Source organism: Erpetoichthys calabaricus, chromosome 3, assembly GCF_900747795.2.
Source record: "Erpetoichthys calabaricus chromosome 3, fErpCal1.3, whole genome shotgun sequence".
In the NCBI taxonomy this organism is placed as follows: domain Eukaryota; kingdom Metazoa; phylum Chordata; class Cladistia; order Polypteriformes; family Polypteridae; genus Erpetoichthys; species Erpetoichthys calabaricus.
The window spans coordinates 252,119,869-252,137,286 of NC_041396.2; the positions used below are offsets into that span (position 1 = coordinate 252,119,869).

General features: G+C 43.5%; 1 protein-coding gene across 1 annotated transcript in view; it reads left to right on the forward strand.

Moving 5' to 3' along the window:
• Nucleotides 1-248: 248 nt before the first annotated feature.
• The window catches only part of mmp19 (matrix metallopeptidase 19), a 29,224-nt gene continuing 12,054 nt past the window's right edge, over nucleotides 249-17,418 (forward strand). Inside the window, exons 1-4 of the mRNA XM_028798065.2 lie at nucleotides 249-426; nucleotides 8,936-9,024; nucleotides 9,108-9,241; nucleotides 10,597-10,809. Coding sequence (XP_028653898.1) covers nucleotides 334-426; nucleotides 8,936-9,024; nucleotides 9,108-9,241; nucleotides 10,597-10,809 — 529 coding nt within the window. The 5' untranslated portion in view covers nucleotides 249-333. The remainder of the gene's footprint in view (nucleotides 427-8,935; nucleotides 9,025-9,107; nucleotides 9,242-10,596; nucleotides 10,810-17,418) is intronic.

The following is a 17,418-nucleotide window of genomic DNA, read 5'->3' on the forward strand; positions in this document are numbered from 1 at the left end:
ATGGCCGGAGAAACGAAAGACAGGGCAGCTGGTGAGAAAGAGAAAGCCAGCAGTAAAATCAAATGACGACAAGAAAGGGACAAGGAAAATAATAACGGGACAAGGAAATCAACAGGCTAGGCGACAAAAAGTGGTGAACGGGGACATGATTACGCACGGCGCCGATCAAGGCATGCCTCAGGGACAGATCACCGACCGCGGGGCTGGCAGGGGGGCGGCGTGTGTATCGCGTATAAAATCAGAGAGCCACCGACAACTTGCATTATTTCCCGCCTCTTCATCCGAATTCCTCTTGGATTTGTGCCCAGTGTTCTCCGCGGCTCCGAAGAAGATATGCGGTCTGTGCGGCTGCTCCTGCTCTCCGCCGTCTGTTTGACCGCCCTGTCGGCGGTGCTGGAGCGGAAGGACGAGCTGACGGAGGCTTTGGTAAGACTGCGCGTCCCGCGGGGCTCGGTTACTTTGGGGCATCTGTGCCTTTAAATACCCGCTGTACTTTATACCTTTTGATTTCCATTAATACTTTTTATGAATAAAAGTGACATTTCACTTTAAACTTGACATGATTTACTCTAACGTTTACTTTACTTCTATGTTTATATACAGTTTAGTGCTTTGAGCGAAAATGCGTGCGATCCCGCTATAAACATTCCGACACAACCGGAAAGAATGTAGAACGGGAAGGCATTGTTTATTGAGCCATCTGCTTCCTTTTAAATTGTATTATTAGAATTAATTCGCGAATGGCAAATCGTTTCTTAAGCATCGAGCAAAGTTAGGTCCACTTGAGCTGCCAGAGCGGAATAACAGACTGCGACGTGCTCTTAAGTATTGGGGCTGCAATGCTGATTTGAAGCAAAAAATGTTTAAATAAGTTTTATCTGGAATGACATTTATTTTGAATACATAGAAACGAGACATTTTTGCCTATGTTGTGGGTGTCGACAAGTTAACGTTAACGCGGAGTTATGGAGCAATCTGGCTAGAAACTGCGATAAAAATCGAAAACGAGAGGTCCTCTCCCTTTAAAATTAGAAACCTTGAAGATAAATTTTGGCATCTGGTCACAATAAACAAAATCTGAATTTCGGTCGCAGCCCTAAACTATGGGAGACTTGAAAGATGTCGGAGGTGCTGGAGGTCTGGGGTGAGATGTGCGTACAGGGCGTAGAATCGGGTCAGCTAAGTGCCCCAAAATAGGGAATCAACATCAACAGTTCGTATGCTGGCAGGCAAACAGCACTAGGCTTCTGGAGAAGCCGAGAATATCCCGGTAGCACTGGGTGCAAGTGGAGCACCAGCCCTGCACTGGATGCTGGCCCATCGCAGAGCATACTCAACTAATGGAATAATTAAGTGTGGGTGGAAAAGGACAATCAGTGGGCCCTGGAACTGCTAGGTATCAGAGCTCAGCACTGCTCCACGCCACTTACTTCCAAAGCAGGCAAAGTATATTTTATATGGCATCTTTAGTAGTGACATACTACCACAAGTAGATAGATAGACAGATAGTCGTACTACAACCTATCTATCTATCTATCTATCTATCTATCTATCTATCTATCTATCTATCTATCTATCTATCTATCTATCTATCTATCTATCTATCTATCTATCTATCTATCTATCTATCTATCTATCTGCTTCACTGACATCATCCCTTAATTGTTTCAAAGTTCTGATGGTTGGAGTAGTGTGAGGACAGCACGGATCTCAAACTATCAGTACAACATGACTAAGAAATCCAACAATTCTAACAATGAAAGATGTTGCTATAAGCAATATGGTGGTGCCTATGCAAATTACAGCAAACAGCAGCACCCATTGCAGATTACAGCATCCACAAAAAAAAGACAAACAAAATGGCAACAGAATAATAATAAAATATTTACAATGCTAAAAAAATAATTGCTTGCAAGAACATCAGACATACAAAACAAAATAGGATCTTAAAGAATTCTAAACACTTAGGAAGGGACCTGGTCTGGAATCAATGGGGCCCTGCTGGGATGTAAAGGCTGCTGTTTTTAGACCGATAAGCTCAAAGGAGGGACAGTAAGGAGGAAATCATTTTGTAGTGGTGTGGGAGATGGAGAATTGGACCAATGACGGCCTGTTAAACACAGTAGTAAGGACAGGAGATGTTTGCCAAGTGAGAGTTGTTCCTTCACACTGTCAAGCTGGTTTGGTGAGTAAATCAGAGTAGAGCACGGGAAGCACATTCAGACAGGCTCAGGTGTTTCCCCCCTTAATTCATCAGCAGAGAGTCATGTCCTTAATTCAACGGCTCCATACTATTGGAACACGCTTCCTGTTTGTGCACTACTCTGATTTTTCAGTAATATTTAACAATATGTTTGCGAAAAAGGCATGTGCTTTGGACATTGTGAGCATGTGACTGGATAATGCCATAAGGAGATGCCACATAGAAAACTTAATTAAGGTGTTCTGGCACAGGTTGTAGATTGGCTGGGCACAGTGGAAAAGAAGATGGACTGAAACTAAGGTCCTGACTGTCTGTGGTCATAAAAGATCCATGGGCATCTGTTGAAAAAAAGAGTACATGTTTCCTGATGCCCTGGCTAAATTGCCCACCACCGCCTTGTCCATTCTGGCCCCTAATTACTCTCTCTCTCACCCATTCACCTCCTAATAGCTCATGTGTGGTGGGCAGACTGACATCGCATCATCCAGGTGTGCTAGTTGAAGTGGCTTCCCAACATCTAAGTAAAGTGCTTTGAGTGCCTAGAAAAGCTCTCTGTAATTGCAGTTAAATAGTTAATGAATTAATTACATTTCAAAGAGGAATTCACAGATGCAATGAAACTTAAGCTAACTGAGGCCCCTCCATTTGCGGAGTGCAAGACCAAAGTTAATGTTGCCCTCAGGTGCCATAGCCTGACCTAATCACGGCACCTGAGGACTGGTAATCAGGTAAATGATTCCCCACTCTGTCCAGCAGGGGGTGTTTGCTCACTAGGATTGTGTTCTTTCTTAGGTGCAGGACATACGCCAGCCTTCTACACAGCTCTCTCATTACCATGGCGGAAATAACCAGACAAGAGAAGATGGTACAAAAAGAGATACATCTTTAAAATTGTAGCTTCCACCCAAAATACAATGTAGCATAAACATTTATACATACATATCCAGGCCGGAGCGAAGCCAGCGGAATATACAGTCGTCATTCAGTTCTTCATGAGTCCGGTCCAGTAGGGTGAGGGTGCCATTGGTCGGCTTCTGGCTTTGTGATGGATCCTTGCCATTATAAACACTCACATATTTACATATTCATTGAGTTTGTTATGAACCTTGCCAGGTATGGGCAGCTGCCATCTGAGCTGTCTATGTTATTTGTGGCCTGTGCCCAAATAATGCCTACCCCTGTTCTAATCACTCATGGCTTCTGCAGACAGCGGCTCTTGGTCACCCTGGCCGTATATATTGCTTTAGAAAACGTCCTAATTTTAAATAACCCGCCTGTGTCATCAGCTATTTGCATCAGTTAGCTTCACCCTGTCAGTTTATTAATGGCTTTGAAATACACTTCACAGATTACAGTGGCACACTTCAAACCTATTACTACGCCATCTTAACTGACAAACTAATATGAAACACAAAACTAAATGAATCAACCCAAATTAACAAAAAGCCAGGAAGGCAGAAAAAAACAACAAAATACCCGAGAAAACAAAAAGGCAAAATTCACAGGAAAACATTAACACAAAAGATTCTGATGGATCAATTTCTGTACCCCCTTGAGAATTCTGAAGACTTCAGTTAAGCCCCTTTCCCTTGATACTTGAGTCTCTCCCTTTACAAATGCCTCGTTGTTTTTATGGATTTGTAAATTATTATTTTCATAATTGTTTTATTTTGGTTTGAAGTGCCTCATAGGATTGCATTCATTGAGTTATTCCCTTTCTCCTCTCCAATTTAAATACCTGTGCGTGAGTAGGTTTTGCAGAAAATAGAAATGTTACCTTTGTTTGTAAATTTTCTTAGCTAAAATGCTTGTTTAACTAAATAAAAAGAAAATATAATCTATACATAAATGCATAATATATATGAAGATGAAACCAGAAGCAAACGAGGACTACTGTAATAAAGACGCTTCTCCCTCACAGCTATTGACGGCTGGGTTTGAGTGCTGGTCTGAGTGTCACTTGCACGTTCTCCCTGTGTGCCTCTAGAATGGCATCTCTGCGCTGGTGTGACGTGTGAGTGTGGCCTGTGGCAGACTGGGGCTCAATCCAAGTGTTTTGTTCCTGACTTGAACCGAATGCTCGAGCATCCTGCCAGATACAACATTAGTGATTTGCTAGAGAGTCCTCTGCCAAGCAGAAAACAAAGAATGATTTTACAATCCAAACCTACTGGAGTACTTTATTTAAAGCATCTAAAGATTTTGTACATCACTGCAGTACCTCTTATGGTCTCTTGGTCTTTTTGGTCTTCTCAAACTAACAACAGCATTTATTTCTATAGCACGTTTTCATACAAACAATCTACCTCAAAATGCTTTACAGGATGAAGAAAGACAAAATATAAAAATAAAATGAGGCAATACTAATTAACATAGAATAAAAGTAAGGTCCGATGGCCAGGGAGGACAGAAAAAACCAAAAAAAACTCCAGACGGCTGGAGAAAAAAAAATTAAATCTGCAGGGGTCTGAGGCCACGAGACCACCCAGCCCTAACATAAATGACATCAATCAGTCCTCATTGTATTCAGGGTTCATGATGATGGTCATGTGCCTTCAATCCATCAATGTAGGGACTGCACGGTGCTTTGATTGGGTGGTGGTGGCACAGAAAACCGGAATAAGAACAGCAGAGAAAGTAAGGATTTAGTACGGATTTCAGGCCCACCATGAATGATAATGATAATTAAATGCATATTCAGAATATCAGGGTTAAACTAACATGAGAAAGCCACGTTAAAATAATGTTTTTTAAAGTGCTCCGCTGTATCAGCCTGGCGATTCCTATTGACAAGCTATTCCAGATTTTAGGTGCATAACAGCAGAAGGCCGCTTCACCACTTCTTTTAAGTTTAGCTCTTGGAATTCTAAGCAGACACTCATTTAAGGATCTAAGGTTACGATTTGGAGTGTAAGGTGAAAGACATTCCGAAATATAAGATGGAGCGAGATTATTTAAGGCTTTGTAAACCATAAGTCATGTCATGAACTTGTCCAGAAGTATGTGGATGAGATATTGCAACGGCTTAGCTATTAGCTAAATAAACAATCTTGATGGATCGAGAGGCCTCCTCTCATTTGTCAGATTTCTGATGCTCAGTCTCTGTGGCAAGGAGGAGGAGTGAGTCCTTTAACAAGTCTCGAGAGGACTTCAGAAACAAGACAGAGGAGCCCTCAGAAGCAGTTGGTGTTTGCCTTAGTCTCAGTGGTGCTCAATAGTGGGAATGTGGGTCGCAGAAAGTGGTAGAGATTGGTGATACCGTCAGCATTCCCATTGCTGTACCATTGAAGTGGCCTGCTTCTGTGTTCCATGTTCTTATCGAAACAGACCAGCACAGATTGTCCGTGGCACTTAAAGACCTCAATCTGCATGATAAAATATTCATTTTTTTTCCGAGTGTGTCCGTCTGGTCAGAAGTACAAAGTGGTGTACAGAATGCAATTCATCCACATATATTAAGATTTTCCATAACAAATTTATTGCGTAATCCATAATACCAGCATTAGATGTCAATGTTTGTCCAACCTAAAAGTACTAATGAGACCCCCACTGAGTATTTTGAGTGTGATGGCACACCATATGTCTCTTTATACCAATGAAGTGTCATATGAACACTACACCTGACCTACACAGTGCTGCAGAACAGATTCATCTCTTGAAGGCCACACTCTCCTCTTTCCAAATGGACACTTCCAGAAGGATGACACAAAGGTCATGGCCATGACTTCAGTTTACTCCAGTGGTTTGGACAGTCCCCAGATGTCAACTCTTTGTGGTCAGTTGGAATGGGACGTTCACAGCATGAACATTTGGTTGAAAAATCTGGAGCCTCATGATGCCATCAACTTAGCATGCACCAAAAAGAAGCATTTCCAGCACCTTGCTGAAGCCATGACTTGAAAAATACAGGCCATGCTGGTGGCACCTGGTACTTGATGGGTGTGCCCAATAAAATGATAAAAGGGAGGGTTGCCAGGTCCAGCAAAAATTCCCAGCCTAAAGACAGCTCAAAACTCACCTAATGTGCAAAGTGTACAAACAGGCTAATAAATGACCATATATATTCGTGTATAAGTCAGGACTTGAAACCCAAACAATTGATTATAAAATCAGACCCCAACTTATGCACCCGTTCAAAAATGCGACACTTAAAGTTTGTTCTTTTTTTACATCTTCTTGCTTCCTCCAATCTCCCACCACTTTCTCAGACACATCAAATTTTGTTGCAGCGGTGCAGTTACCAGTTTCTTTCGCCACTTCAGCAACTTTAAAACCAATGGATGCTCCATCGTAGATAAGGGATGCTCTTACGATAAAGGTGTATTAGGGCGTGAGATACAAAAAACACAAAACAGTGCAAATGTTGCTTTGGAATAGTTCGGGTGTTACCGTGTGGTCACGTAGGCACAATACATAGGAAAAAAAAGGCCGTGGGCTCCGTGGTTACTCTCTCAGGTGGGCGTTAGCATATCGTAATCTCCTGGACCAATAGCGTGAGTTTTCCGCATTCAACTTATACAACCGACATTATAAAATACCAGAAATTATACAGTAAAATCAAGCCCCGACTTATCCGCGGGAGAACTTAAACACCAGTATATACGGTACGTATTTTTTTTCCTTTTGACTTTGTGTTTAATATTTTTATATACCTATACTGTACCATCCAACATAATTTTCTGGCATTTTTGGTCCATTGTTTTAAGGGTATGATATTAAAAAGCTGGTAGTGGGTGGGGGGGAGTTATTTGTTGGCTCCCCCTTGATGTTTATAGCATTGTCAAGAAGGTAGGGTGCTGTGGAAAATGATCCCAAAATTTTAAGTTTTTACGAAAGATCATTTTTTCCCCGTAGAAATGAATAAAAAATAGTCCAACTGGGCAGGAAACTACAGACCTTGTGACACTGATACGAGTGCTGCCAAAATGTCAAACTCTTATTGAATTAAAGAAATTTTCGTTTAGCCCAACTGGATCAGAACTTCATTCTCTCAGTCTATGAGAAGGCAGGGACAGGAATCAGACTGGGGGGAGCCACCAGAAACACGGCCAGAAGGATATCGGCGTGGCTATGAGCACAACCAGAGAGGCGTAAAACAACAAAGGGGGGCAAAACAAAACAAAATGACTAGCCGTCAATATCTGTTCATTTATTATAGCAATTTTCAAAATTTTAAAACTTTTATATAAATGGTTTTGTGACACATTCAGTTTCATAAATCCTGGTGGAAAAATCTGTACTGCTCAAAAAAAATAAAGGAACACTTTTTAATAATAGCATAGCATCAAGTCAATGAAACTTCCGGGCTATTGATCTGGTCAGTTAAGTAGCAGAGGGGGTAGTTAATCAGTTTCAGATGCTTTGGTGTTAATAAAATTAACAACAGGTGCACTAGAGGGGCAACAATGAGATGACCCCCAAAACAGGAATGGTTTAACAGGTGGAGGCCACTGACATTTTTCCCTCCTTAACCCATCAGCAGGACCAGTATCTGCTCCTTTGGGCAAGGAGGAACAGGATGGGCACTGCCAGAGCCCTACAAAATGACCTCCAGCAGGCCACTGGTGTGAATGTCTCTGACCAAACAATCAGAAACAGACTTCATGAGGGTGGCCTGAGGGCCCAACATCCTCTAGTGGGTCCTGTGCTCACTGCCCGGCACCGTGGAGCTCGATTGGCATTTGCCATAGAATACCAGAATTGGCTGGTCCACCACTGGCGCCCTGTGCTTTTCACAGATGAAAGCAGGTTCACCCTGAGCACATGTGACAGATGTGAAAGGTTCTGGAGAAGCCGTGGAGAACGTTATGCTGCCTGTAACATCATTCAGCATGACCGATTTGGTGGTGGGTCAGTGATGGTCTGGGGAGGCATAACCATGAAGGGACACACAGACCTCTACAGACTAGACAACGGCACCTTGACTAGCCATTAGGTATCAGGATGAAATCCTTGGACCCATTGTCAGACCCTGTGCTGGTGCAGTGGTACCTGGATTCCTCCTGGTGCACAACAATGCCCGGCCTCATGTGGTGAGAGTATGCAGGCAGTTCCTGGAGGATGAAGGAATTGGTACCATTGACTGGCCCCCACGCTCGCCTGACCTAAATCCAATAGAACACCTCTGGGACATTATGTTTCGGTCCATCCGAAGCCACCAGGTTGCACCTCAGACTGTCCAGTAGCTCAGTTATACCCTGGTCCAGATCTAGGAGGAGATCCTCAAGGACACAATCCATCGTCTCATTAGGAGCATGCCCCGATGTTGTCAGGCATGCATACAAGCAAGTGGGGTCCATACAAACTACTGAGCACAATTTTGAGTTGCTGCAATGAAATTTTGGCAAAATGGACTAACCTGCTGCATCATTTTTACACTTTGATTTTCAGTGTGTCTTTGAATTCAGCCCTCTGTAAGTTGATAATTTTCATTCCCATCCAACGATGTGGCATCCCTTCGTTCCTAACACATTACCCAGTCCATATCAGTATAGATATCAAGCAGGATTTTATTTCCCATTGAGGTCTGATGGGTTTTCAAAGTGTTCCTTTAATTTTTGAACTGACATCCTTGTGTCTTCTCTTCCAGCCTTTTAAGCCACTGTGCCATGCCACTGGTTCTGTCAAATTTTGTCAGGATTAATTCTCCTGTTTTCAAGCCATTAAGAAACACAAAGTGGTGAAGATGAAAATAGTAAAACCACTTTTTTATATTTTTCTCCCCTTTACTAGGATTATCTACAGACCTACGGGTATCTACAAAAGCCCCTCAGCTCGCAGGACTACACCTTCAAACCTCATGAGGTAGAAGAAGCTCTCCGGTAAGACATTTGCCACTGCCATGCACCCAGATGCCACCTTGATGCTTTTTTAACTTTTTCCCTCAATATTCCGACTTGTCCAGAACCTTTCAGAAGGTGATGGGGCTGCTGGTCACTGGAGAAACAGATGAGCAGACCCTGACTGTGATGAGACAGCCCCGCTGTGGCTTGGAGGATCCTTTCAACCCAAAGGTGGCATTGAAGTATCGGCTCTTGGGTAGGTGGCTGTTTTCCAATAGATCCTGTCAGATCCTACATTTATTTTAAATTTTACATGGAAAACATAAAAGTTATTTCATAATATAAATATGTCAATTGTTATTTTTTATTACCTCAACTATGCTGGTGTGGCATAGTGGTTGGTACTGCTGCCCCACACTTGTGTGATTCTGGGTTCAGTACCTGGCCTGGTTGGAATCTGTAGAGTTCAAATCCCCTCCTACTGTCCACTCTTCTCCAGTTTCCTCAGACAATCCAAAAACATTCATGGCAGCTCTTAATTGGTCGCGTAGGAGAGTGAGTGACCTATCATAGATTGGCAACTCGTTTAGACTTTGTTGATGCCTTGTGCCTATTGCTGGACTGGATAAGTAAGTTAGAAAATCAAAGGACGATTTGATCTTCCATGGGAGGGTGGCACAGAACTCTAGGAACCCCAGATCAATCTGCATTGTGTGGAGTTTGCATGTTCTCCCTATGGACATGTTGGTTTCCTCACTCTGTGGTTTCCTCCCACGCTTCATAACTTTGAGAGATGAACTGGTGGGCACTCAAAGGTTAGTTCTTGTCTTGTTCCTGTTGTTGTGGTAAAAGTAGATTGACAAAATGAATGGCCCTTCCATGATGCTGGTGAAGTGATCAGAAATTGGGGCATGAATAAATATCCAAGTTGCAGACTCTAAACACAATATACAAAAAGAAAGTTTAGCAAAAGTGCGAGACATCAGCATGAGAGAAATGCGATCAAGAAGAACCCTAGGACATAAGTGAGGAGCTGTGTCACTGGGGCTGAAGAATCTAATAAGTTTTCTTACATTTTTTAAATACTGGAACGAGAGAAAAGCCAAGCAAAATGACACCTTTTATTGGCTAACTAAAAAGATTACAATATGCAAGCTTTCGAGGCAACTCAGGCCCCTTCTTCAGGCAAGATGTAAATACTGGAAAGCAATTTAGTGAAGGGGAGAGATGAAAGTCTGGGAAAAGGAGGGGAATATGGTCATATGAAAAATAGAGATGAACAAGGATGTATCTCATAGGAAGAGGGGCTCAGTCTGTTATTCACGTACAGTATCCTGACACAGAGTGACGTCTCCACAACGCCTGACAATAATGACACTATAAACCTCTCCAGCTTACTGAACACTAGCAGTTCAAAAGAGTGACTGCTGCCCTCGTGTGGCATGACTTTAAAACTGATCTTCCTTTCTACTCTCTCAATACAAGATCGTCTTGAAATTTAAAATGACAGAGGAAAACATCAGAAGCATGCTCCAACTCCAGAGCTTGAGGTGTTGTTGTTGTGTGTGTGTTTTGTTTAACTTGACATACAATTTCTGTATGTTTTTATAGGCCGTTGGAGGAAGAGGACTCTCACCTACAGAATTTATAACCATACCCCTGACCTGGGGCTTGCAGAGACACGTGCTGCCATCAAATCAGCTGTAAAGTACTGGAGTGAAGTTGCACCCCTAAATTTTCATGAGATCACCACTGGCCGAGCAGATATAAAAATTTCATTCCACAGGAAGGGCCATTCCTGCTCTGTGGCCTTTGATGGACCCGGTAAGTAGATGATTCCAAAAAGGTTTTTCTCAGAGCAGATTTTTTTTAAATGGAAAATTTAATTTTACCAACTGTGGTGTATAGCCGGGGCCCTGACCCCAGCCGGGATGTCTCCACATTGGAAGGACCAGGGGAGGGAGCATAGCCAGATCATTACCTCCCCCGGAGCACTAGGTGGCAGCCCTCCTGGGTTGCAGCGGTGCTTTGGACTCCTGCAGAGCCCTGTGGGAGCTGGAGTGTGATACGGCCCTGTTTGGATCCGTGGGTGTCGCCAGGGGGTGCTGCAGCTGCTGCTGAGCCCTTATTTGCAGCTCTTCTGCCACACCCGGTCAACAAGCACCTGGAGCACTTCTGAGTGCCTTATAAAAGTAGCCAGCTACCACTACTCCAGGAGCCAGAGTCGGGAGGAGGGAGACAAAGCTTGCCTGGAGGAGTGGAGGAAAGAGAAAGAGAAAGAAGAAGAGATTTGTATTGTGCTGTGCTGTGAACAATGCTATACTTGTGGGAAATGGTGGAAGACGTTTTTTGTTTGGGTGGCAGGAGCGCCCTCTGCAGGCCACACCACCTTGAATTCCGAACTTCGCTGTTCCTGTGGATTTCAAACCAGTGTGTTTCTTTGTGCCGGTCCCAAGCCCGGATAAATGGGGAGGGTTACGTCAGGAAGGGCATCTGGTGTAAAATGTTCCTAGTGGCAGGGGAAAGTGTATTTAAGCAGCATATGATGGTGGTCTGTAGGACGACGTTGGAGATCAAGAAAAGGAAGAGAGTGAGGGCAGAGCCAAGGATGAAATAGTGGAAGTTGAAAAAGAAAGACTGCAAGGTTGAGTTTAGGGAGGAGGCGAGACAGGCACTGGGTGGCAGTGAAGAGTTACCAGACAGTTGGAAAACTACAGCAGATGTAGTAAGGGTGACAGCAAGAAGGGTACTTGGCATGACATCTGGACAGAGGAAGGAGGAAAAGGAAACCTGGTGGTGGAATGGGGAAGTACAGGAGAGTATACAGAGGAAGAGGATGGCAAAGAAGAAGTGGGATAGTCAGAGAGATGCAGAAAGTAGACAAGAGTACAAGGAGATAAGGTGCAAGGTGAAGAGAGAGGTGGCAAAGGCTAAAGAAAAAGCGTATGATGAGTTGTATGAGACGTTGGACACTAAGGAGGGAGAAATGGACCTGTACCGATTGGCTTGACAAAGGGACCGACCGGGGAAAGATGTGCAGCAGGTTAGGGTAATAAAGGATAAAGATGGAAACGTACTCACAAGCGAGGAGAGTGTGTTGAGCAGATGGAAAGAGTACTTTGAGAGGCTGATGAATGAGAAAGGGAAGAGGTTGGATGATGTGGAGATAGTGAATCGGGAAGTGCAACGGATTAGCAAGGAGGAAGTAAGGACAGCTATGAAGAGAATGAAAAATTGAAAGGCCGTTGGTCCAGATGACATACCTATGGAAGCATGGAGGTGTTTAGGAGAGATGGCAGTGGAGTTTTTAACCAGATTGTTTAAATGAATCTTGGAAAGTGAGAGGATGCCTGAGGAGTGGAGAAGAAGTGTACTGGTGCCGATATTTAAGAATAAAGGGGATGTGCAGGACTGTAGTAACTGTAAGGGGATAAAATTGATGAGCCACAGCATGAGGTTATGGGAAAAAGTAGTGGAAGTTTGGTTAAGAAGCGAGGTGATGATTAGTGAGCAGCAGTATGGTTTCATGCCAAGAAAGAGCACCACAGATGCAATGATTGCTCTGAGGATGTTGATGGAGAAGTTTAGAGAAGGTCAGAAGTAGTTGCATTGCGTCTTTGTGGACCTGGAGAAAGCATATGATAGGGTGCCTCCAGAGGAGCTGTGGTATTGTATGAGGAAGTTGGGAGTGGCAAAGAAGTATGTAAGAGTTATACAGGATATGTACGAGGGAAGTGTGACTGTGGTGAGGTCTGCGGTAGGAGTGACGGATGCATTCAAGTTGGAGGTGGGATTACATCAGGGATCAGCTCTGAGCCATTTCTTATTTGCAATGGTGATGGACAGGTTGACAGACGAGATTAGACAGGAGTCCCTGTGGACTATGATGTTTGCTGATGACATTGTGATCTGTAGTGATAGTAGGGAGCAGATTGAGGAGACCCTGGAGAGGTGGAGATATGCTCTAGAGAGGAGAGGAATGAAGGTCAGTAGGAACAAGACAGAATACATGTGTGTAAATGAGAGGGAGGTCAGTGGAATGGTGAGGATGGAGGGAGTAGAGCTGGTGAAGGTGGATGAGTTTAAATACTTGGGATCAACAGTACAGAGTGATGGGGATTGTGGAAGAGAGGTGAGAAAGAGGGTGCAGGCAGGGTGGAATGGATAGAGAAGAGTGTCAGGAGTAATTTGTGACAGACGGATATCAGCAAGAGTGAAAGGGAAGGTCTACAGGACGGTAGTGAGACCAGCTATGTTATATTGGTTGGAGATGGTGGTGCTGACCAGAAAGCAGGAGACAGAGCTGGAGGTGGCAGAGTTAAAGATGCTAAGATTTGCACTGGGTGTGACGAGGATGGACAGGATTAGAAATGAGTACATTAGAGGGTCAGCTCAAGTTGGACAGTTGGGAGACAAAGTCAGAGAGGCGAGATTGCGTTGGTTTGGACATGTGCAGAGGAGGGACGCTGGGTATATTGAGAGAAGGATGCTAAGGATAGAGCTGCCAGGGAAGAGGAAAAGAGGAAGGCCCAAGAGAAGGTTTATGGATGTGGTGAGAGAGAACATGCAGGTGATGGGTGTAACAGAACAAGATGCAGAGGACAGAAAGATATGGAGGAAGATGATCCGCTGTGGCAACCCCTAACGGGAGCAGCCGAAAGAAAAAGAATAATAATAAGAAGAAGAAGCTGTTCCTGTGTATTTAAACTGATCCTGTCAGGCCTTAGTGACCTGCAGCTTTTGTGAGTTATGCTTAATTAATGTTAACTGTAAAAACTCTATCAGCCCAATCATGCTGAGTGACAGGTGGTCTTAGTTCTTTGAATTTTTATCTTATTAAATCTTAGCAGCACACAGATTGTGCAGGCTATTAAGTTGTTGCTTTGTAGTCTCATTTTATCAGATTCTAGCAAAGGGGATCTTGTTTATCTCTTTGGCTCATCCTGTCCAGTTTTGTGGAGGTTATTTTAATCTGACTGATCGTTGATCATTTTGTATTTTACAGATCTGTCTCTATTCCTTTTCTAATCTGATCATATTCGATCTTTTGTAATTTCAATAGGTTATAGTTATTAAGTGTGCTTGTATTTAACTGTTGTGTGATCCACTTAGATTGTAAAAGATGATCTTTTTTGGCTTTGTTGTCTGACTATTGGGAGGGCGGCATACTGGTTAGTGATTCTGCCTCTCAGCTCCAGAGGCTTGGGTTCAAATTCCCGCCTGGTCATTTGGACAGTTTTATCTACCATGACTGTCAAAAAGCTTTTGAGGCAGCAAACAATGAGAGGCCTCATCATCATCATCATCATCACACTCCGACTCGTGTAACAGTATAGGAGTTTCTCAACTTTTTTTTACAAGATTTGAAACCAGCTGTTTCAGTATTCAAAATGCACAAGTTAGGAAGGATGTGCTCCAGAAATATTATAGGATGGAGCTCAGAATACCTGAAGTGGAGAAGCAAAAAATCAACAGGGCAGTGGGGCCAGGTGGCATATCAGGTCGGCCCCACGAAGTCCTGTTTCAAGCAGCTCTCTCCAGTTTTTCATTTGCTGTTTAACTGGTTACCTGAGCTGCGGAAAAAGTCAATCATTACCCGAGTTTCTAAAGTTTCCTGATGTAATCCCGAGTTTCCTGAGGTTTACATCTTGCCTGAAGAAGGGGTCTGAGTTGCCTTGAAAGCTTGCATATTGTAAGCCAATAAAAGGGGTCATTTTGCTTGACTTTTCACTGCATTCATAATGGCTAACACGGTACAACACCCTAGTACTAAAGTTTCCTGGCTAAACAGTCTGAACGATCATAGGCCAGTGTCACTACGGTCCATTCCAATTAAAGGCTTTAAATATCCATCCATCCATCCATTTTCCAACCCGCTGAATCCGAACACACGGTCACGGGGGTCCGTTGGAGCCAATCCCAGCCAACACAGGACACAAGGCAGGGAACTAATCCTGGGCAGGGTGCCAACCCACCGCAGGACACACACAAACACACCCACACACCAAGCACACACTAGGGCCAATTTAGGATCGCCAATCCATCTAACCAGCATGTCTTTGGACTGTGGGAGGAAACCGGAGCACCCGGAGGAAACCCACGCAGACACTGGGAGAACATGCAAACTCCACGCAGGGAGGACCCGGGAAGTGAACCCAGGTCTCCTAACTGTGAAGCAGCAGCGCTACCACTGTGCCACCGTGCCACCCTGGCTTTAAATATTTGGTTGAAAAACATTTTAATGATATTTCAATTGTACTATGGTGTTGTACTGTTAGCCATTAATGAGAAGTCAAGAAGAATGAAACCTTTTACTGGCTAACTAAAAAGATTACAATATGTAGGCTTCAGACAAGATGTAATGGACCTTAAATAGACATTGACAGACATTACGTCTTGCCTGAAGAAGGGGCCTGAGTTGCCTCGAAAGCCTACATATTGTAATCTTTTTAGTTAGCCAGTAAAAGGTTTCATTCTGCTTGACTTCTCATTAGTGACATTTCAAGATCATTAACAATTTGCTTTCTGTGCAAACTGTGCTGTTGGAGGATGCTCTGCTTATCTACATCAAATCTGATAAGCCTGGTTTATAATGCTAGAGCGCCATTTCTGGATTTTTCTCGAGTGTCCAATACCATCCAGCCTTTCATACTGATTAAGAAATGAAAGATTATGAATGTTATCCCATTTATTACAGTATGGATTCAGGACTATCTTTTGAATTTTTCCTTGTCAAAGTACAGGACACTTTTTCAAAAGTCATTCACTCCAATGCAGAGGATTTGTTTTCTCTCCATTACCATTACTGTACACAAGTGACCAGAGACTGAACAGTGAGCACGACTCCATTATCAAGTATGCTGATAAGACGTATGTATACTTGCAGAGGATGGAAGCCACTACTTAAATCCAGTCGACTGTTTGCTAAACTGGTGGAATGAAAACCATCTTACTCTGAATGCCAAAAAGACCAAAGAAATGATATTTGACTTTAAGAGACAGAAATCTCCATGTTGTGGGGAACAGCCCGGACACAGACAGGTAGACACGATGGTTTCACCACACACACGTTTATTTATCACATTTATAGTGCACATACCCAGTGCCGAAGCATCAATCACCCCTTTAAGTCCTGGCCACAACACAATGCCTTATTAGTCTCTGGTCCGCCTCCACTCCTCTCCACCAAGCTTCGTCTTCTTCCTCCCGACTCTTGCCCTTGACTGGAGGGAGGCGGCCCCTTTTATTCAGGTGCATCCTGAGGGCTTCTGTAGCCACACCCCTGTGTGGCGGAAGCTCTGTCTGCATATCCGGAAGTCCTCCGGGTGTCCCCAATACTCTTCCCCCCAGCACATCCGGGTGTGGCGGAAGTATTGAGTTCCAGGGCTCCCAAGGCATCGGGGCGCCCCCTGGTGGTGACCATGGGCCCCTACAGGGTTGAGCTTCCAAGCTCTGTACCCGTGGTCCCCAAAGCAACCAGGGAGGATGCCCAGTCATGTCCTGGAGGAGGCACAAGCCCTCCTCCTGGGCATCTCGGTCTGGCATGAACACCTGCCGGGTACCACAATGTTCACCCATCATTCTTTGAGTGTGAGGTAGAAATATTGGCTGAATATAAATACATAGAAACTTATCCTAGATAATAATCTTTATTTGAATATTAATACATAAAACATATACTCTAACTCAGGGGTCTCTAACTCCAGTCCTGGAGGTTTTCATTCTAACTCTTTTCTTTTCAGTTTTTGCTGCTAATTTACTATTTCCCTTTATTTTAATTGACTTTTCTTGAGACTCTGACCGCTGAATTGATTCTTTTTTCCTGAAACGGCACCTAAACATAAATTTAATGTGAAGTGAGCCAACCGATGACCAACTAAGTTGGGGCCTCAAACTCCAACCACCTTCACTTCATTCAGTTTCTTAATTTGTAGCCAATTCTCGTTGCTAATTAAACCCGTTATTTAATTCTGTGGCGCTCATTCTGCCATGGCAGACATTTCCAAAACTATTGATTTTCTTTTTTAACAGCACTGTCAAAATGTGTTGTGGACCTGAGCAGAGCAACATTACTGAGGCCTTCACCTTTCTTTATTTTCAGTTATTGTGTGATGGACGCAGGTTGTTGTTTATGTGTTGGTACATTTTAATAATAATAATAATAATTCATTACATTTATATAGCGCTTTTCTCAGTACTCAAAGCGCTATCCACACAGGGAGGAACCGGGAAGCGAACCCACAATCTTCCACAGTCTCCTTACTGCAAGACAGCAGCACTACCACTGCGCCACCTGTGTGTCTTAATATTGTTTGGTTTCTAATTAAGGAAAAAAGAAATAAGGCTTAAGTTGTGTATCAATTAAAATTAAACCAAAGAGTTAATTAGCAGCAAAATCTGGTCACGAATTAAGAAAAGGGTTTGAATGAAAAC